General features: G+C 34.1%; 1 protein-coding gene across 1 annotated transcript in view; it reads right to left on the bottom strand.

Moving 5' to 3' along the window:
- Positions 1-257: 257 nt before the first annotated feature.
- The window catches only part of LOC144966256 (integrin beta-1-like), a 31,916-nt gene continuing 8,398 nt past the window's right edge, over positions 258-23,775 (bottom strand). The window contains exons 9-23 of the mRNA XM_078902457.1: positions 22,575-22,661; positions 21,145-21,228; positions 19,441-19,515; positions 17,644-17,829; positions 15,994-16,076; positions 14,901-14,952; positions 13,437-13,592; positions 11,458-11,600; positions 9,813-9,970; positions 9,212-9,321; positions 7,054-7,146; positions 6,591-6,717; positions 5,344-5,457; positions 3,208-3,374; positions 258-1,525 (exon numbers count right to left, since the gene is read on the bottom strand). Coding sequence (XP_078758583.1) covers positions 1,460-1,525; positions 3,208-3,374; positions 5,344-5,457; positions 6,591-6,717; positions 7,054-7,146; positions 9,212-9,321; positions 9,813-9,970; positions 11,458-11,600; positions 13,437-13,592; positions 14,901-14,952; positions 15,994-16,076; positions 17,644-17,829; positions 19,441-19,515; positions 21,145-21,228; positions 22,575-22,661 — 1,701 coding nt within the window. The 3' untranslated portion in view covers positions 258-1,459. The remainder of the gene's footprint in view (positions 1,526-3,207; positions 3,375-5,343; positions 5,458-6,590; positions 6,718-7,053; positions 7,147-9,211; positions 9,322-9,812; positions 9,971-11,457; positions 11,601-13,436; positions 13,593-14,900; positions 14,953-15,993; positions 16,077-17,643; positions 17,830-19,440; positions 19,516-21,144; positions 21,229-22,574; positions 22,662-23,775) is intronic.

Genomic DNA, 23,775 nt, shown 5'->3' with positions numbered 1-23,775 from the left:
TTCTCAAACTGAAAATGAAAGCTCTTATATGAATCAATCACCTAGTTATGACAATTAGTCTTTTATTCTATTTTAACATGAGTGATGAGGCACTTGACAAACAACTGGAGTGATCAATGCACAAATGCATAGTGGATCTGGTGTAAATCTCTATAATGGATATGAGAAATTATAATTGTAACTCTCCCAACAATGCAGGAATAGCAAGTGTTTGGTTCTGTGTTGATGAAGAAATAAAAATAAAAACCAACAACATATTTATTTTTGGTAAGTTATTCATTCATTGTGCATAAGGCAACAGCGGTTAAAATCTAAGAAAAAATATATGCATTATAAAAATTTTAACATAAAAAAAGGACAGTAAAAGTATTGCTCTTATACATTTTGAAAGTTTGAAAACAGTTCTCACGACTTTTCCTCCAACCATCGCCGTCACCCCACAAACACATATATATAATAAACATCTTTTGGTAAATATCAATGGCAATATTCAAATTTTTTTTAAATGAATAAATAAACAAATAGATAGCTCAATTGAATTCAATGTTTCATTTACATATTATATCACTCGCGTAAGACATGCAGGAAGGAAAAAAATGTAAATATTATATTAGCTCCATATTGTCTATAAATAACTACTTTAAATACCATGCATGCGTCTTTAATAATATCAACAATATAATAAAACAATAAAACGTTATAAACGTATAATAATCGGTCACTCAAATAATTTAAAAAATCACTCCATTCACAACAAGGGTCAATCCGTAACTTCCCGATGAGACTATTTAATATTATCAGATTGACAAATTTCAACCTTAGCTCATTTTAACAGACACACATTCGTTGCCATTATATGTTATTGTTTTCAATTATTTTATCTTAAACAATAAGATGGTCGCACATAAAAAAAAAGAAGTCTAAAATAAAAAGAATGAAATTCCTCTCTGACTACTATTGACTTGCATTGCACACAGAATATAAAACTTATTTTTAAAAAAGCTTAACTGATGGAATTGATGGTCCGTTTTTAATTTCGACACAGAAAATAAATAGATAAATGGACACATGTATGGACACACAAATTCAACAGAATGTTTAAGCCGTCTAAATTATAGTGTTAAAATTTACTGAGAGCTTCTAAGTTTCAAAATAGATAAATATAGGTATTCTTATAATTTTTATTATTAAATAATTTTGAAAAAAAACAAAAGATTTAAATTAAAATAACAACACATTTCCTTTACAACTCTTTCACTTTAAAAACGGAGTGAAGAATGGTTATTAAGTAGAAATATTCTTGCATTATGTTAGCAAAAAGTACATTCTCGTATATAATTTTAAAAAAATCCTCTCTCCCTTTTCATCCAACTAAAATCATGACTCACATTACCAACCGTCTACGTAACACAACCAACATCAAACCAAAATCTTCTCCACATATCAGTATCAAAAACTTTTAACGGGTTCCATACGTTGGATTCTTGAATGTGGATGTAGCTTGCTTGTAAATGGGATTCTCACCCTGTTCAGATTATATATTTCAAAATATCATAAATAGCAATAAATTCAAAAAAACAAAGCATAAAATACCTCGGATCAGAGAAAAAGATAAATAAAATAATTTATTTTTAAAAATTTTTAACTTGACAAACATGCATGCACAACAAGTTATCAAGGAGGCAGCTTGGCCCAGCAGTATAATGCTTTGCTTAATCATGAAGAATGGGACATTGAGGAAAGAATCTGCAAAACATTCAACAGCTTTAATAGCAAGTGTCTAAGTATAATCACCAAGGGTGGCATCCATGAACTTGCAAAAGCCCCTCCTTTTGACCTAATGTTCACAATACGTGAGAGACACCAAAGATAACTTGGGCACATGGAGCCTGATCGTCTAGTGAGGCGTACTCGTATGGCCCATACCAAAGGTCTCAGTCTGTCCAGAGGGCTCCCTTTTCATAGTGGTTGAAAACAAAAGTCTCCCTGAACTTGAACGCTTGGCCAACCAGAACAAAACCAGTTGAGGGCCTAAACTGCTTATCATAACAATGGTGTCTGTGACATCGCATGTTATAGTTGACCTACCATCATAGTAGTAGACTGCAATATGTACTGCACTTTATAAGATAAATATACCTTATTGATCCTTTATGGAAATTATCATAATGTTATACATCATTTACCGTTATATTAGCACAGATTTATACACTGTAATGAACTAATTGATGAAAGTAGGCTACGAAGCTAATTTAAAACAAAATAAACATAAAATAAACATATATATATCAAGTTTGACACACACACACACACATACACATACACACACACACACACACACACACACACACCTACTGTGCTGAACAAATCACCCTGCCCTAGTTCAATTTGTAACATGGCAACGTCGCTTTGAGTGTCATGTGCAGAATAAGGAACAAATTGGAAAAGGTAGTGGTCAGCAAGGACACTTCATGTCAAGAGTAAAGAGAAGGAACTCGCTTGGTTTGGCCGCAATGTGCGTCATGAAGGCGCCAGCAAGACAGTGATACAGGGCACGATGGATGATAAAGGAAAAGACGAATGTCTGAGAATGAACATGTCTCGGGATGGAAGAACTATTGAGCAAGGCCCTCAACAGAGATGAATGGAGAAAAGTGGCTAAAGCTTCATTCCGAATGCCCCCTCCCAACCACCCCCGATGACCATACAGTTTTGGAAATGAGTCAGTGAGCGATTGTGGCTGATGTTTAAGATTCTTGAGTTTTCCCTTGAACTGGACTCAAGAGACAAATCTACAATTGGGGATGAACGGAGGAAAGATATAATATGAGCTTATTTCTTTTTTTTAAACATTTATTATTGGGTCAATAAAATTTTATTTGGCTTTTCTTCAAAGTTTTCGTCAAGGGCTATGGTAGTGGTAGGTATTTACAAACTAAATATAAAAAGTTCCAGAGCCATTAGCTCATGCAGCCAGAGTTTATCAAAGTTTCTGTGGCGTTGGATGGACAGTCTTTGTGATTGGGGAGCTGGGCCTCTTAGATCAGATGAAAGTACTTTGCAATAAATTGGTGCCTATCCAGAAGATAGCAAACAATTACTACTGCCCATTCCATGCTATAGCAACTGGGATAAAGTCCGGCTCCATGGGCCTTATTGCTCTGAAAGACTGGCTACACATGAAAGGTGATGACGTAACAAACTCACCGTATCCCACTTGGCATTTTGTCTCTCCTTTTCAAACTTGGCAAACTCCCTGGAGTCATAGATAAAGGTGAGAAGTTTCCAGATAAGCAGTAACAGCAGACCCAAGGCTACAATGCCACCTACCACACCTCCGACGATTGCCAGAACATTGACAGACGTGGGGCATTCTGGAAATTATAATGGCAAGATAGATAATTAAAGCTGCTTGAAAATGAAGTGATACTAAGCTGCAAGACGAGGTGGACTGTAAAAAGTAATAAGCAAAAATAAATAGAACAGTTCCAATATTTTCTACAGAGAGGACGTACCAAACATTTCTCTGTCGTCAATCCAGTTTTTTAGTTATGTATTTATGTTTTCATTGGGGAGGGGGGGGGGGTTGTTGGTGTTGGCTAAAGAAGGGTTTTGAGCCCAAAACGTTCCGTGTTCGGTATTTTGTTCTTTTTCGAAGCTGTTGTTATATTCATTTTTGTTTACTGCTTGAAGTTGTAGACTTTATATTTGTCCATTTTATCATCATTTGTTCTGCTCATTGGTTGTCCCAATTACAATATTCAAAGATTGCAGAATTTTCAGAACAGGGTGGCTCCTATCTCCCCTATTCTGGAAGTTCTACATTGGCTGCCGGTGAAGCAGCGCAGTGAGTTCAAGGTTTTATATTTTTGTTATAGCTTATTTCACGGCCTGTCACCACCCTGTTTAAACGATCTTGTATCTCAATATACACCTTGCATATCGCTAAGATCTAATAGTATGCTTTTTCTGACAGAGGTACCCTGAAAGTCTTTGGTTCACAACAAATCCTTCCTAGTGACTGCGCCCAGGTTGTGGAATTCCCTTTCTTATAATATTAAGAATAGTGAAAATTTAGAAACCTTTAAAAAGAAATTGAAAACCGAATTATTTAGAAGAGCGTTTCTCACAATTTAATATGCTTTATGTTTTAATTTAGGGTAGTAATGTGACATGTAAAGAGTTTGCGTTGTGGACGTGGAGAAGTTTCCGTGTGTGGGTGTACGTGAGTGTGAGCGTGCTAGTGTAATGCTAGTTTATATAGTCTGATTTGATTGTAAAGCGCCATAAAGACTTGTCAGTGGATTAAATGACGCTATATAAGTATATTTTATTATTATCATTATTATTTATTATATTATTATTATTATTATTATTATTATTATTATTATTATCATTATTATTATTATTATTATTATTTCTTTTGCTTTTTCATCTCTCACTATTACATTAGAATTATTATTACAAGATCTTCTCATGTTATATTTGTAAACTTTTTTTCCTGGAGGATCAGCCACAGTATCTAGTTTCTGTTCTTTGTCTTCTTCATCTCTCACCAGTACATTCCAGCCAACTTCACCTCTTCCTCACAAGATCTTCTCCATGTTTTGTTTGGTCCCCCAAACTTCCTTTTTCCCCTGAGGGTTCCAGCCCACAGATTGTTTCGTAATGTCTGTTGTTGGTTTTCTGAAAGTGTGACCAATCCATTTACATTTTCTTGTAGAGATCTGTTTGCTCATTTCCTCTTGTCCAGCTTTTAACCAGTTTGTCCAATTTATAATATAGATTTTTTTTTCCAGACTGAAGAAGTGTTTGTACCCAAAACATTCCATGTAACCTATTTTTTATTCTTTATATTTTTTGAAGCTGTTATGTTCATTTTTGTTCAATAGTTATGAATTGTATATTAAACATGTAATCATTAATTTGCATCAGAGACATAGAGCTGATCACCTCCTAGTCTGAATATGTATATCAAGGAAATAATCATCCACTCATCGGGGGAAGGGTTTTTGTAAATCTTGTATTGTATTTTTGTTTTTAGTAAAACTTTCTTCTTGTTATTTTCATCCCCAACAAGACATGACTTCATCTTATTGTTTTTCATTTAATTTTTACTCTCCATCTATCCTTCCTACATTATACCATCGTCATTAGTCACACTCAACCCTCTATAAAAACAACGTACTTCTCTCATACCCTTCCTATATTATACCATGATCATAAGTCACATTCAGCCCTCAATGAAAACAACTTATTTCTCTCACATTCTTCCTACATTGTCCCCTGCATTATTCCATTGTCATCAGTCACAGTCAACCCTCAATAAAAACAACAACTTACTTTTCTCCTTTTCAACAACCATGATGACTTTTCCTCTCTCATCAAACTTGTAAGAAAATGCTGTCTTGCAGTTCTTCTCATCTTTATAAGAACACACTTGAACATCCAGCGTTTCTGCAATAATAATAACAATAATAATATTAAAAATGTAATTTATTTATATAGCGTCTGTCCTATACAATATAGCTCTAGGTGCACAAAATACATGGCATGCAATATATATATATTATTTAAAAAATAATTACTCTATCATATTATCAACAACATTATAGCAAAATAATCCCTAAATAACACCTCCTTGAGTACCACTGCATACCACACATCACTCATTATAAGTTTGGACTTGGAGAACAAAGCACAGAGAGCTGTCACCAAACAACATCAAAATTGGAAAAAAGGGCATTCGGCATTGTCAATGATAAGGATAAAAGGTGATTTGTCATCAACGCAATGCAGTTAAAGACCAGCCCCAAACTTCATTGACGAGTTTCATTGCCGGTAGCAGATACATTTTTGCCAAAGACAAATCCGTTTTGTTTTTGTTTTTTGTTTTGTGAGTAGACGTGTTTATATTTTGTCTTTACAATACATAAAATTCAGACAAAACCATAGTTGCGTTATTTTTTTTCTTTAATTTTTGACATGCTGCACCCACTTTATTTTTTATGTAATTTGTTGCCTTTCATTGATAATTTCTACTGAGAAATCTTTTCTTTCTTATTTTGACCAAAAAAATTTGATTTGTCTCCATTTCTCATCATATAATTTCTCATTAAACATTACGCTCCAGAATCATATTTGTTAATATGACAATTTGATGTATCTTTACAGGCTGTTTAAAGGTCAATTGGTCTATTTAACCGTTAATTGTTATATTAATACTATGAAAATATTAAAAATACACAGTTAAAGTAGAAAATATAAACTATCATAAAAAGTACGTAGTGATATTTCAATTCATTCAATTTGGGTATCTTAGAGATGATAAAACAAAACATCGTTAAATTGAGTGAAATATCAATCCCCATCAGGTAAATTCCTCTCTGTGAGTGATATTGTCTCAACTAATCTAAGCTGTTTTCGTTATGTCCGCTGTGCAAGCTAATATATTAGTCAATACATAAATTTCAAAATGAAAATAGCATAAAAAATTTTGTTCACAGGACTTAATCGTGATATTCAAGAGCCTCTACTGTAATTTTTGTAAGATTGTAATGGCTAAAATAATTCATAAACATAAACCATACCTTTCACTTCACCCTCTAGAATATCCTTGGGACAAATTCGATCACATTGTTCATCCGTGTGTTTTCCATTGCCGTTCACCCGACATTTGATACAAATGGAGTACTTCTCACATTCGTTACCACAATTCTGAGGATATAAAACACATTTGTTGTTGTTGGGCAAGAAGTAAGGAATCTTGAGTATTCTTTAAGCCTTGGGGTGTGGCTAGATGGTCTTGTGGTATGACACTCAGTCTTTGGATCGGAAGGTCTTGAGTTCAAGTCCTGCTCTAAGCGACTCACCCAGTATCTCTTACATCTCACTCAATATTTTGTGCGTACACTTACCCATTTCCTTATTATTCACATTGACATGTTCAAAACCAAACATTTCCACACATACTATCACCTCTATCATTTCTCTCTCCCTTCTATCCCCTCTCACATCACTTTTATGATATTATAAAATGGATCAATGACCTACCGTACATAGTTGACAAGTAGGGCCGGAATACTTTTCATTACAATAGCATTTGTTACACCGACATTCTCCTCTTTCCTTCCCATTGCATGGTTCCTGGTGACAACAAGACAAGTTTAATGTTATAATCAAATATATCCAAAACAAAAAAAAAAAACAAAAAAAAAACAAGAAACAAATAAAAAAATAAGTATAAAAAATAAAATAAATAAATAAATAAACAAATAAATAAATAAATGAATAAATAAATGAATTGTTGAAATTGTTGATGTCCAGATTTAGTGAGAGAAAAAAAGATGAGAAAAAGATCACGTCTGGTTTTCTGGGATTGTATGAAATAATGAATCCCGCAGTTTTATTCATTTTCAAAATGAAAAATAGGCATCAAGATTAGGTGAATATGCAGGCAAAAAAAAAAGGTTTTATTCATTTTCAAAATGAAAAATAGGCATCAAGATTAGGTGAATATGCAGGCAAAAAAAAAGAGTAAAATATGTTTAAAAAATTATGCAAATTACTCGTCCTAAAAATTGCATGAATGTATAATTTAAAAATATTGAAAGATAGTTGAAATTCAACTGTGCTTATATTAAAAGTTTAAAAAATGACTCTTCGTGTGAAGATTTTATGGAGCTGCGATCACGTGACTACAAAACAAAAAACGCTTAATAAACATTTAAGGGGATCAAAAGATTCAAAACCTTGTAAAGATAGTTCTTGAGCCGATGGAAGGTGCATGAGGATATAATTTGCAGAACTGAAATAATATTTTGGATTTAAGAATGCTTTCCGTGACAAAATATTATTGCAACAGAAAGGGGGCATGGCATGTTCCTAATTTTGAACGCACTAAGCTACCTAAACCTCTTACTTGAATACAAACAAAATACGTTTAGTGTTTAACAAGTATTTTGTGCTTCATTGTTTTGTAACTGTGACATTTCTTGTAATAATAATAATAATAATAATAATAATAATAATAATAATAATAATAATAATAATAATAATAATAATAATAATAATAATAATAATAATAATAATAATAATTATCATAATAATAAATAATAATAATAATAATAATAATAATAATAATAATAATAATAATAATAATAATAATAATAATAATAATAATAATAAAAATAATAATATTAATAATAATGATAATAATAATAATAATAATAATAATAATAATAATAATAATAATAATAATAATAATAATAATAATAATAATAATAATATAATAGTGGTAATAATAAAATATAATAAAAATAATAATAATAATTTTGATTAATTTTTTAATTCAATCTGTTCTTGTTAATTGTTATTTATTTATTTATTCATTTATTTATCTATTCATTTATTTGTTTGTTTGTTTCATTAGTTATTTATCCATTTATTTATTTATCTTTTAAACTTTAAATTGTCATGTGGATATAATAGTTTCCATTAATTTGATGATTTTGTAGACTGGTTGACAAGTAAAATGCATGACATCTGAAACAATGTAAAATCATAATTTATTAGAGACTTATGTATGATTATTATCGTTGTTGCTTTCATGATTATTTTTGTCATTAATATTTGATTGTACTATGAACTTTGAACAATTATTATTCATTCGATCATGACCAATTTTCAATAACCAGTATTCTATGATAGTATTTTTCGATTTTACATTGACATATTGATACATTTTTTCTGACATTCAAAGTGGTGTAAAACTGTCTGCGAATGATACAATGCAAGATATATGAGATTATGTAATTATAAACTATTATATAAGGCATTTAAAGGATAATTCCTATATTAAGCCTTTAATAAGATAAGATAAGATAAGACAAGATATTAATAATAATTAATAACAATAATAATAATAATAATAATAATAATAATAATAATAATAATAATAATAATAATAATAATAATAATGATGATGATGATGATGATGATGATGATGATGATGATGATGATGAAGATGATGATGGCGATGATATTGATGATGATGATAAAGATGATGATGATGATGATGATGATGATGATGATGATGATGATGATGAAGATGATGATGATGATGATGATGATGATGATGATGATGATGATGATGATGATGATGATGATGATGATGACGATGATGATAAAACAATGATTATATTTCACTTACCCCAGAAGCTCCCATACACTTGTCTTGACTTAGATCACAGCCACAATCAGTTCCATTGAAACCATCTTTACATTTACAAACACCACAATTACAAATTCCCCTCTCTAGACCTGTCGCGGGATGAGTCAAAGCAAAATAAAATTTGTCGTAAATATGTGACCCACCGTCTCTGAATGGTATTATGTTAACATGTTTAATCTGGACTTACAATTAGCGGGAAAGAGGAAAAAGGGATGCCCAAAGACTAGATGGTTGGATAAGGTAAAGGACGATATGAAAGAATTGGACCTTCTGATCTGATGGCGAGGTGTCAAGCTACATGACCACATAGCCACACACAAAAACTTAATTTAAAAGATTTGTTAATGTCAAATTTTTTTTCTTATAACGAGCACACAAATAAATCACTTCCAAACCCATAGAAAAACTCATTTAACAAGATGATTTGTTAATGTCGACTTACCACATCAAGCATTCTACTTGTATCGAGCACATGAATAGCAATCGCATATACGGAATTAAAAATTCTTATGGCAAAGAAGAAGTCACTGCCGAACACACACAAAAACCCATTTAATAAGATTTGTTAATGTTTACTTACCACCACAAACCTTCTTCTTGTATCGAGCACATGAATAGTTATCGCATTCACAGAATTTCCCATCATAAGAATGTTCAGGGTTGGCAGGTCTTCGATCACATACACATTTCCCACATTCACATTGACCACGACCAGAACACACTCGGGTGGAATTGGGTCTGGGAAGAAGAAGATTAAATCATGGTCAAGTGGTTCTTGGCATGAAAATTTGAGATTTTATATAGCACAATATCCACTTAATGTGCTCAAAGTGCTTGACAAAGGGTTTGTGGCCAACAGCAACACGTAACATGTAGAACAAGACATGACGCCTGTTAGGCGAGTTTATGATTTTTTTCCAAAAAGACGACACTGTTAACGGCCAGGTACTTATTTTACAATCGAGTACGGTGAGAGACTGTGAGTAGAGCCTTTTCCAAGGACTCAACTATGCACTAAGCAAGGCTCAAACCCAGGGTCTTCCGATCCAAAAGCGAGTGTCATAGAACAAGACCATATAGCGAAAGAGAGTTCAGTGAGTTTATGTTCTTCACTTTGGATAAACAATAACAGCATTGACCCTCTCCTGACCAACCATAGAAAAATGGTTTCATTCATTTTCTTATCTTATCTTATTAAAGGCTGAATATAGGTTTTATCCTATAAACGCCTTACACAATAGTTTATAAATACAAAATGACATATGGCTTGTATTGTATAATATACAGACAGTTTTACACAACTTTGAATGTAAGGAAAAATATATCAATGCGGCAATGTAATGTCGAAAATTACTATCGTAGAATACTGGTTATTGAAAATTGGTCATGATCGAATGAATCATAAATGTATAAAGTTCACAATGAAATATTAATGACAACAATAATCATGAAAGCAATAATGATAATAATCTCTGATAAATTATCATGACTTATGATTGTTTCAAATGTCATGGGTTTACAAACCAGTCTACAAATCTTGACAGTTATGGAAACAATTATATCCAAATGACAATGTAAAGAGAGATGCAATTACGGTGAACGGTGAAAAACAACAATTTTCTCATTCAGATATTTTTTGTACATTAAAAAATTTAAAGAAAATTTTTTGTTTTAGAAAAAAAAACTTGACAGTGTGTTGCAGAGCTTATTCTGTTTAGCAATTTTATGTATTGTGGCCGAATGTTTAAGTCATTGCACCATGATCTGGAAGGCTCTGGGTTTGAGCCGCGTGTCGGGCACTTTCGTTTTTTTCCTTGGGCAAGATTATTAACCTCAAATTTGCTCACTTGGACAACATAGGTGATTCCTGTTGACTTTAGACATCCTGTTTTATGGATTATCTATATTCTTTCATGGAATGCCGAAGCGACGGGATCTTATAGTACGATTGAAAAAGGGCGTAATCTAAATATTATGGATAGACTGTACATGTTGCTTTTTTTTAGAAAGGGAGGGAAAGAGAGAGAGAGAGAGAGAGAGAGAGAGAGAGAGAGATAGATAGAGAGAGGGATAGAGATAGAGAGAGGAAGAGAGATATAGAGAGAGATAGGGAGAGAGAGACAAACACAGAGACAAATAGAAAGAGACAGAGAAAGAGAGATAAAGATAAAGAAAGAGAGAGACAGAGAGACAGACAAAGGACCAGACAGAAAGGTGATTCTTACGCAATACAGTGGTCAACAGATTCTTTAGTGATGGCCCCATCAGCTTGACATTGGCACTTGTCTCCATAAAATCCTGGGTTACATTTACAAATACCACAAACGTGTGTGCCATTCCCATTAGAACACTTGTTGCTATTGGGATCCTTGAAAATAAAAGTAACAAAATTGAAGTCACTCAACTCTTTATTATGGCTTTTAAACAGCCATTTTGGTGATTACATCTCACTAAATTATACCAATCAGACTATAAACGTTAAAGGTCAAACAGACTTTCGTGTGTTGGTATGTTTAATCTGGTTGCTGGATGTTGTGAGTATTTTACCTGAACGCATAGCATCAACAGGGCCAAAAAAAAAACAAGAACAGTAAAATGAAAACTTGCTCTTTTCATCTCCTGTGAGAATGTGTCTTTTGGGTCTATTCCAAGGGAAGACTGGAATAACCCAGGCGCCAGCCGCAGTGCAGTACCGCAAGGAACTTTGAACAAAATGACTTATTAAGGCCATTCAGCGCAGTGGTTAGTCGAACTCGGTACCTTTCGGGTGTGAAGCAGAGATCTTACTGCTGAGCCATGCTGCCAAAGAGGTGTGATTAATTTTTAAAAAATGATAAATATATATAAATAAACTATATATTCATCTATTTTTAAAAATTGGGTTAATAAACCTGAATGACAAGAATGAATAAATGTTACAGAATATATTTTTACACAGTTTTACATAATTATATCATAATCATTCAGGGTTACAACGGCCAATAGGCCTTTAACTCCCTCAACCCTTACACCGTCTATCTCGGTATTTGGCTGTGACTTCTTTTACTTCATTTACTTATATTTGTCCAAGATAAAATATTCCACGATAGAGGTAATTATTTTTTATACACATTATTAAAGCTACTATTTCTAATCTTTATAAGGTTGCGGTAGTTGATTAAGACTTTGTATATACCAATTTTCATCTGGATTGAACAACTGATCATATTTCATTTTCAATTTTGTTTTCTTTTAAGAATGTTTTTAAGAGTTTTTACGGCCCTTGCATCACATTTAGGTCATATCAGTGCCAGTAAAAAGGAAGAAAATGGGATAGTAAAAAGTTCTAGAATTACAATTAAAGCACCCAAGAGTAAGAAAATTGGTTCAAATAGGGAACAGATGTAGATTCCAAAAGCACACTATCAGTGTACTTAGTTTGAGATCACCTAAAAGTCTCACCCAGACAACATCACAAGATCCCACTAAGAGGACCACACTCAAATGTTTACAAATCATATGTTAAAAATTAAAAAATAACTACAAAACAGAGAGATGATTTACAAGGGAAAAAATATCATCTCCCAAAACTATAACAATACATTCAACTGTTTCTCACCCAGCCAAGGTCTCCGGCCAGGGTCAGGGCAAAACTAAGTAATCTCATTCCAAGGCAAAGACAGAAAGCAAATGGAAAACAGATACATGGGGATAGAAGACACAGCAAGTACCTCCCTGCCCACTATGGGAGGTCGGGAACCCCACCCAGATTTTCAATTTTGAAAAATTACCAAAAATCTCTAAGGAAAGTGGACAGTATGGCGGTAAAAGGCAAGGTGAGTGAGTTAAATATCCAGCCATATATATAAAGATATAAAAATATGACATATGCATAGCTCAATTCGTAGCGCAATCACGTAACACGCAAAAGGACCAAGATTGATCCTTAACATGTAATATGAGACATGACGCCTATTAGGCAATATATTCAATGATATGCATTATATTATATTTTTTTCAACAGAGACAAAAAAAACCCACTGTTAATAGCCAGATATCATTTTACACAAGACTACATTGACAGAATAAGAGTAAAGAGCATTCTCCAACTTTGCATCAGGTCAGAAGCAGAGTGTTATAATAACGCAAAGCCACTTGAAATAAATAGGGGGAAAAAAAGAGAATAGCAAAACTATTAAAAGATATAAAATTATTATTTCCTCACTTTGATTTCAGCCTTTTCACAGTCACACTCACAAATGAAATCCATCTGAATTTTCAGACGATCCTGGTAGCCAGCGGGTTTGATGACTAATTCCTGTCTCCATTGTCTTCTGTCCTTGGGGCATTCATTCACTGTAATCTCTGCTTCAAAATGGACCTAAGAGGAGAATTAAAAAAAACAAAAACAACTTATATATATATATATTATATATATATATATATATATATATATATATATCCGAATAATTGCAACTCAGTTAATTGCAACATTTCCCAAGAAACAGAATTAATTCTATAGAAAAGTCACTATTTAATTGCAACCAACTTCGGTTAGTCGCAACAAATTTTCGACCTCAAAAACTCGAAAATTGATGAAATCAATCAAACAAAATATCACGATTAAATTTCATCATGGGTGAAATCATGACAGGTTGAAGAATCGAGAGTGAGCGGGGTTTAATGCTATAGTAGTGTGTCACCACTCTATTAGAGACAAAAGAGGGCTGGGTTTGCCGTATGGATTCGTGATGTCATCTGTGACCATTAAATAGGAGGCGAGGGGGCTGGCTATAGTCTTGACAACAGGAAGATAATGACAATTGTAAAGCGAGATTGAGCAATATCCTTTGTTTTGGAATTGACATTTGTGCATTGTGACCAACGGGTTTGGTGAGAGCTTAATATCTCTCATCACGACTAATCTCTATCACTCTTACAAATGTTGAGAAGAAAAGAGTGAATGTAAATCCAATCTGAATAAGATGTCGACTTGCATCAAAGCTGCTTGTGCTTGTCAAATCTATATATATGGTTTTTATTTCAATCAATTGCTCAGACTGTGGTGAACTAAGAACAATGTTTGCAATAACTGGTTTGAGTTTAGCATATATTATGTGTAAAACGTTGCAAGAGTGGACAGACAGGAAACTAAATTCAGATAATTGCAACGTCGGTTAATTTCAACATTTTCGATGATCCCAAGGTGTTGCGATTATCCGGAGTAGACTATATACATATATATATGTATGGGGGGGGGGGGGGGTTGAATGTGTGTGTGTGTGTGTGTATGTGTAAATTTATTAATTTGTTTACTTTTTTATATGTCATTGCCATTGTGAAGTGCTATTGAGCATTGTAAATGGATAATGGCGCAATATAAATTTTCCATTACATTACATTGGTCAATATTCACTAAATGTGCTAGAAGAGTTTTAGAACAGGTCCCGAGCAAAAAGAAACATATGATATTTTGGACAAGACATAATACCTCACAATGAGATGCTAATTCAATTCTTTTCTTTGGACGGAGGTACATTTTTACCAGCCAGGACTCATTTTACACTCAAGTGCGGTGACAGAATGAGAGTAAAGCGTCTTTTCCAAGAACTCAACTTTGTGCTGCCAAAAGCAGGACTCGAACTAGGCACCTAAAACTCTTTCAAATAAAAAATGTCGACTAAATTACCGTTTGGCCAATCTTGAGATTCCCACATTCACTTGTAGACGTTTCCTCTGTTCTGTAATTATCAGGGAGGAAATAACAATCAAACATAAACATCAACAAGTGTTTCCTTCATCTTTAACTATATTAATATACTATGGTCCAGAAAATACAATCTTCTATAAAGATATTAATAAACTATGGTCTAGAAAATACAAACTTAGGTTATTCTTTGGTATTACAGTTGCATCTCTCTCAACAATCCGGCTGTTTCCATTATCCGGACAGTCTAACTGAGAGAAGATGTTTTTTCTTTATTTGTACACTTTAGGAAGTGATTCCACTATCCGCATGTCTCTGTAATCTGGGAACGGAGGTGTTTGGATTGGAGAGACATGACTGTATTTCTGAACTTGCCATACTTATATACATATCCAAACCAGAAACCAGCTGAACTCTTCATCAGTGGGGACTTTCCACCTGTCCTACATGTACCCATTGTGGTAACGAGCCCAAAAACTGCAGAGCATCTAGTTTGACGGTGTGTTGTGACGAAGCTTCCGGGTGGGTTTGCGATGGTGCACAAGTGCGATAAATAAATTTGCAGATTGGGTCGATCGTTATAACATAGTAGTGTGAGCACCATTAGAAGCTGCTGCTGAACTCTAGACTTCTGGTCTTGTGTCATGATGTAAAAATTGGACATTTCTGTACTTGTTCCTTGTTTGAGACTTTCTTATTTAATATTCACGGAAAACGTGCTTATTTGCTCGATTTTGTGGGTTCTTTTTATTTTTTATTCTTCTATTTTTGTTTAGACGCTGCTTGTGATATCTTGAATCAAGATAAGAGTTTATAACATTAAAAAACACACCAGAATCAAGATAAGAGTTTATAACATTAAAAAACATACCGGAATCAAGATAAGAGTTTATAACATTAAAAAACACACCAGAATTAAGAGAAGAGTTTATAACATTAAAAAACACACCAGAATCAAGATAAGAGTTTATAACATTAAAAAACAAACCAGAATCAAGATAAGAGTTTATAACATTAAAAAAAACACCAGAACAATTATTATTTCTTTTTCTAGAATTAAAGAGAGACAACTCACTTATTGCAACGGGAGAAGAATTCAACATTAATGTTGCCTTCATTGAGGCTTTCAGCTGTCAATTTCACTTTGGATGTAATTCTCTGTAGGGAGAAAGAAAAAATGATGAGAAAGCAAATTAATCTAATGCCAAAAAATAAATACTAAAGTCAAAACATTGTAGTAACCTCTAACCATTTTTAAAAAAAAATAATAATAATAATAGAATTTTCCTTTTATTTACCCTCAAGGAGAAATTTGTTTTCAGGATCTATTCCAAGGGAAGACTGGAACAAGCCCTGAGTCAGCTGAGGTGCAGAGCTGCAAAGTGAACTAGACTGATGTGACTTACTCAGGGTCACACAGTGCAGAGGGGAGTCAAACTCAGTACTTCTGGGTACAAAGCAAAAGTCAATACCTCTGTGCTGTACTGCCCCGTAAAAATCTACAACCACAGTGATAAGTCAATCCTACTTTACTTCTTCCTAGCCCTGGTTATTTATTCATACACAAGCTTTATCAGAACCAGCAAGCGGCCAAGCTCTGGCTTAATAGAGAGAGGGAATGGGGATACCCCTCTCAGGCACATAAGGGACAGTGCCCCCGTTTCGAGCCGAAATAAGTCCAGGCAACCCTTGTATGTAGATTCCCTGAGTTCAGACAGAGATGTGTATAAGAGATGGAATTCGGTTTGGACGAATTCAATCTCTCGAGGGGATGGGGACATAGACTTCTTGAAACTGGGGGAGAAGTTGACAGATTTCTCCACCAGCAAGAGGACATTGGGTGGCAGCGAATCAACTTCAGTCAAGAACCTGCCCAACGGCAAAATCGCTTCATCAGTGGGGAATTTCAACCTGTCCTACATGTACCCGTTGTGGTAATGAGCCCAAAACTGCAGAGCATCTAGTTGAACAGTGTGTTGTGACGAAGCTTCCAGGTGTGTTTGTGACAGTACACGAGTGTGGTAAGAAAATCTGCTGATTGGGTCGATCATCATAACATAGTGTGAGCACCATTAGAAGCTGCTAAGCTCTAACTGCTGACCTGCAACAGACAATAAACAAACTGTGTCTTTCTCTGTTGTTTTCTTGTTTTGTTTTGTTTTTAGGAATTTTAGGCTCGAGCAAACTTGTAGGTCATTTCTGTACCCCCACAAAGGAGGATGATTGGGAAAAAGTTATAGATTTGAAGTTAAAAGCACCAAAGAAAACGTCAGGCAAAGGGGGACTCGTTCAAATAGGAATCAGGACAATTCCATCCATGTGTCTATTTTGATATCACCTATCAACAGCCATTTAAGCAAAATTACAAAAGACACGTCCTTCCTGCCCCTTATGTCAACACCCCAATGAAAAGTAACACATCACTTGCTTGAATGTCAACCTCTTGAAGACCTGAGATGCACATTCCTCCCACCAAATCCAAGCATCAGTAACACACTGTACAGTCACTTGGAATAACTACAAAATACATCTAACTTCTGCGTCATGGCACAAGACCGAAGGGCTGGAGCTCAGGTGGTCGCTGGTTCGGATAAGTAAGTAATTTGATGTCACCGATAAGTTCTATCCAAGCACATGCAAAGGATCGTGCATTGAAGGATACACGATGACTGGTTGAAAAAAAAAAATAAATAAATGGAGTTTTTCCTTGACATATGATACAAACCTCATAGTTTTCTTGAATCAGGTTGACAATATTACTAGAGTCATTGGCCAGAATTCCAGTGGTTGAGCTGTCTATATACTGACTAAGTTTGTCATAAAGGGGAAGCTGCTCTTGAGTAACAGCAAAGATAATATTGACTGACTTTTCTTTTATCTTGCTGGAAATCTGGCCCACTGAAGGGTAATCCTGTAAAGTAAAAGATGCAGTTCAGTAAAATCCCTAAAATGTTTTAATTACTAAATTGTCAATGTTATTCTTGTAAAAAAAATTAATTGAGCTTTTATATATCGCAATATCCACTAAACATGCTAAAAGGGTCCCTGACCAACAGCAATATGTAACATGTAGAACAAGACATGACGCCTGTTAGGCGACATTACAATTTTTTTTCGGACAGAGACAAAGCTGTCAAGGCCATGTACTCATTTTATACCTGAGTATGGTAAGAGAATGTGAGTAAAGAGCCTTTTCCAAGGACTCGAAATGTGCGCCGAGCAAGACTTGAACCCAGAACCTTCTGATTCGAAAGCGAGTGTCATACCACTCGACCACATAGCTGCTGTAATTGATGGTTTAACTCCACTTTCAATAAAACAACGGTGACCCAGATACGAGACAGTCTGCCATCAAAAGTATAGATTTACAGGCATTTAAAGTATCAGGAAAAGTTTGGACGGAGATTAAACTTTGACCTATTTTTTAAAAACCCTTTGAGAAGCTAATTCTTTTTATTTTCATGCTAAACTGTCTGTCAGTTTTTGACTCAATATTTCATTATTTATTTCAATGAAAATGATAAAGACTAAACGTTTCCCCAGCCTTCCAAAATAAGTCAATAGTGATGTATTTTTGTATCGAAAGCTATGAAAATGACCTTTTTGTACAGCCTTAAATCAAGCAAATCATAAATCAATTCAGACATAAGTATAGTAAGCAAAAGACTATTTTCTTATGACTTTCCTATTTTAGAAATTTTTTTTTGTACTTGTTTTATTATTTTTTGGTGTGTTTCTTAGCAAGTGACTCTTTATAAAATTGTTTGAATTTTGATTGAGCTTTTAAATCGCACAATGTACACTAAATGTGATCAAAACGCTTTACAAGAGGTCCCTTAAAATGAAGGACACGACAAGCCGCCTGCTACAAGATGATATTACAATGCTTTTTCAACATAGACCATGCTGATAACGGTCAGGTACTCATTTTACACGTAAGATGAGAGAATGTGAGCAAAGAGCCTTTTCCAAGGGCTCAACTATACGCAACTCAGAACAGGAATCAAACCATGGACCTTCTTATCTGAAAAGGCGAGTGTCATACCACAAGATAGCCGCATAGCTCAGCAGTGATTGGGTAGCTGGGTCTGTTAATAATAATAATAATAATAATAATAATAATAATAATAATAATAATAATAATAATAATAATAATAATAATAATAACAATAACAATAACAACAATAATAATAATAATAAATAATAATAATAAATAATAATAATAATAATAATAATAACAATAACAATAACAATAACAATAATAATAATAATAATAATAATAATAATAATAATAATAATAATAATAATAATAATAATAATAATAACAAGTAATTTATATAGCACTCAACTTCCACATAAGTTCCCAGCGGTGCTTTACAATATTATTTGTCATTCAAACATTCATTCTTCGACAATTTTGAGAATACACATATGAAGAAAATAACACATACACATGCACACAAACTCAATCACAGATACATTTACATTCAGACATGATGTTAGATCTGGGAGAATGACCAACCTGGTATGAACTCTGTGAGTACTCGTCATTAACCAAATGACATTGACCATCGTTTGGCTGGACAACTCCTCCAAGCTGAAACGACATGGATTATAAAAACATTTTAATGAAAAAGGGTCTCAGATCAAACACAATCATCTTGTTACATTTCTATTTTATTTTTTAATGAGCTTTTATATAGCGCAATATCCATTAAATGTGCTCAAAGTGCTTTACAACAGCAACATTTAACATTTAGGATGGGACATGGCGCCGGTTAGGGAGATGTTACAATTTTTTCAGACAGAGACAACATTGTTAATGGCCAGGTACCCATTTTACACCTGATTACAGTGAGAGAATGCGAGTAAAGAGCCTTCTCCAAGGACTCAACTATGCGCCGAGCGAGACTCGAACCCAGGACCCTCTGATCCGAGAGCGAGTGTCATACCACTAGACTACCTAGCCGCATATTTCTATATTTAAATAAGAATTATTTCACAAAAGTAACTACAAATCTTTAGGGGGGTCCTGATAGCTCAATCGGTAGAGCCACCCCCCTCTCCTCCCCCCCCCCCACCCCCTCCACACGCAAAGTGACCTGGATTGATCCCGGGTGAAGTTTGAGATTTTTTTCTGACCCCTTGTCCAGCCAGCAGTGATTGGGTGGCTGGATCTGTTAGATCTATTGGAAAGTACATTGCAAAAGGTTAGCGTCTTATCTAAAGGGTAGAAAGCTATTAATACTGTCGGAGTAACGCCTTAGAAACAAGGGAAAAAATTTGGCTCCATGGGCTTATGGCTCAAGCTCTGGTAGACAACAAATCTTTACTTCTTTCTAAACATGTCATATCATATCTACTGCTTGTATCAGGTCTAGAAGCTTGACATCGTATTAGAAAGTACGATTTCAATATAATTTTTATTCCATGTTGCCAGCAATAAACACTAGTTACTGCAAAACAGACATACATATAATATAAATTAATTGATAAATCAAAATAAATGTTTAAAAATATTTATCAAATAATTCATTAAGTATTTCTAATATGCACTAATTGTTAACCACAATACTGCCTAACACAGAGTCAACATCTCTTTTTACAGACTGGCCATTAATCATTTATTTCGTAAATAAGATAAATTAAGATGACCCACAACTAATATAAAATGAATTTACCTAAGACCTATAAGAAGGATGGGCATGATAGTGTAATACACCTGACCAAGATGGTAATAAAGTTGGTTGTTCGTTGATGATTAGAATCAACACAGCAGATTTAAACATTTCAACAGGAGATTATCAAACTTCTTCAGCCTAAGCACCAACGATGGCTGCCACATTCAATAACGCTTTCCACCCTCAATTACAAATATTCAGAATTGAGTCAACTCTGAGTAACATTCGGATTCAGATCTTAATGGTGATGGCAGCATTACTAACGGTGTTGGCAACATTACTAACGGTGATGGCAGCATTACTAATGGTGATGGCAGCATTACTAAATATGGTGATGGCAGCATTACTAATGATGATGGCAGCATTACTAACGGTGATGGCAGGTTTACTAATGGTGATGGCAGCATTACTAATGGTGACAGCAGCATTACTAATGGTGATGGCAGCATTACTAATGGTGATGGGAGTGGTGTTGATAAAAATAAGGGTTGTGATAAAAAATTCCATGATGCAGAAACAAATGGGTGATAAATATAGTGGCAAACCTTTCCATCTCCAGCGAGGTGAAAACCGGCATCTGTAGCAAAGAGAAGCATTCTTCGTGACACAGGCCTCCAACCAATCTCATCCTGGGATTTAAAAGAAAAACAGGAAAAATTTGTGTCTTAAGGATTATTGATAATGATTTTGCAGCTATGTGGTCTTGTAGTATGATATTTGCTTTGGGATCGGAAGATCATGGGTTCAATCGTTGCTCAGCGCACTGTTGAGTCCTTGGAAAAGGCTCTTTCTTCATATTCTCTCTTCATACTCAGGTGTAAAATAAGTACCTGGCCGCCAAAAGCATTTCTCTCTGTCTGAAAAAAATGGTAATATTGCCTAACAGGCGTCATGTCTAGTTCTCCATAAAACTTGTCGCTGTTAGTCATGGGCCCCTTTCTAAAGCACTATGAGCATGTTTAGTGGATATTGCACTATATAAAAAGCTCCAAGTTAATGTTAATAAATAGTGATATCAAATACAAATATATAGCTTATTTGGTTAACCCCCAGTGAGCTCACTTAGACAATATGAGTGATTCCTGTTGATATCAGATATGTGTTTGCTGGATTATCAATATTCCTTCATGGAATGCTAGGCAAAGGAGATCATTTTTTAAAAAATTCATGTAGGTTATACATAAAAGAATTACGAGGAGGTTACAAGCATTTGGGATGTGAATGTTGAGACTATCATGGACAGACAAGTATACGAACGAGGAAGTGTTGGAGAAGGTGAGAAAGGGAAGAATGTTGATCGATACCATCAGAAAGAGGCAGATACTGTTTCTGGGACATGTGTGGAGAAGAGACGGAATAGAAAAGTTGGTAACATCTGGGATGATCGAAGGAAAGAGAGCTAGAGGAAGACAAAGAATGACATATCTAATTAACCTAAGAATGGCCAAAAGAGATTTTAAAAGGAACACAGATTCCATGTGCACCGCAGATGAAGAGGTTATCCTGCTCTTTTATGTAAAAGGTTGAGTACAATGAATTCATGCAATAATTCTTTTTTTTTGTTTCATTATCATTATGTATAAATACTATTTAAAAAAACAAACCACAGAAATATGCAAGTGATATACATAGAGATAGAAGACTCTAACAGTGTTGCTTTGTGGTCTTGCAGTAGGGACACTCACAATCGGACTGGAATGTCCACGATTTGAGCCCTGCTCTAAGCAGTGCAAAGTTGAGTCCTTGGAAAAGTCTCTTTACTCACATTCTCCCAGCGTACTTTGGTGTAAAATGATTACCTAGCCATTAACAGCATTGTCGCTGTCTGAAAAAATTATTGTAAAACCGCCTAACAGGCATCCTATCTCGTCCTATGTGTTGAGTGTTGGGACTTCTTGTAAAGTGCTTTGAGCATGTTTAGTGGATATTGCCCTGTATAAAAGCTCAAAAGCTCAAGGATAATAAAATGTCTTACCTCACAAACTACGGCTTGCATGATGGCGTCAAATCCTCCCTCAGGAGCATCCAAATTTCCAGAAATAGGAGATTCTAGAACTTTTTTCTGTCATATCATATAGAAATATACATAGAATTTAGTTGAATTTTAAAAAGCAACATGTGACCAAATGCCTCAAACCGGTATTACATTGGGGTGATTTGGATGCTAAAGATTGAATCTATAGTCAAAACACAAGAGATTGGGTGAAGTTTTTAAGGATTAATAAAATATACTATATTGTACTTTATACTTTAAAATAAATACAAAAAAAAATCAAGCATAATAACACAATATATGAAGGTTTTATTGAAGAGAATGAATATGATTTATTAACCTGAAGTAATAATTTGCACATTTTTCTGGTCAATGAATTAAACTTAACTTTAAAACCCATTTTTTTAAATTTTTTTTTTTTGGCAAATGGTTTATCCAGAATATCTTATCTAATCTTATCTAAGGCTGAACATAGGACTTATTTGTTTTGTTTATTTGTTCCACTGTCTGATTTGTTAGTATTTTTTAAAAGTGTAATTCAAAAACAAGGGCATGATGGGACATGGTAGGGTAAGAAAGGCCTTGGGGAGAGGAGGGAAGGAGGGGGAAGGGGACAGAGGTCACTGTATGAAAAAAAACAAAAAAAACTTTTTTGATCCATAAAGGAAGTCAGAATTTAAATTTTAAATTGCACATTAAAATTAAACAAAAGAAAGTATTTATAACTTAAATATAAAATGTATTTGCTTGTTTTTGTTTTTAAGGATTTTACGGCGCTTGCAACACATTTATGGCAATATCAGTGCAAGTAGAATGGAATAGTAAATAGTTCTAGAATTACAATTAAAATATAAATAGTTCTAGAATTACAATTAAAGTACCTAAGACAAAGGGGAATTAGTCAAAATAGGGAACAGATGTAGATTCAAAGAGCACACTATCAGTGAACTTAGTTTGAGACTATTTAAAATGTCTGATCCTGACACAAGCACAGGTCTCCAATAAAAGGAACACACTCAAATGTTTACAAATCATACATATGTAAAACAAAACAAAAATAATACAGTGCATAACAGACTTACAACAGACTTACAAAACAAAAACAAAATCATCTCCCAAAAACTCTAACTATGCATTTGATTGTTTCGTTTCCCTCTCCTCCAGGGTATGTAGGCCAGGGCCA

The sequence above is a fragment of the Berghia stephanieae genome, chromosome 2 (genome assembly GCF_034508935.2).
Source record: "Berghia stephanieae isolate SIO BIC M18660-M18661 chromosome 2, UCSD_Bste_1.3, whole genome shotgun sequence".
In the NCBI taxonomy this organism is placed as follows: Eukaryota; Metazoa; Mollusca; class Gastropoda; order Nudibranchia; family Aeolidiidae; genus Berghia; species Berghia stephanieae.
This window is presented reverse-complemented; position numbering and strand designations above follow the sequence as displayed.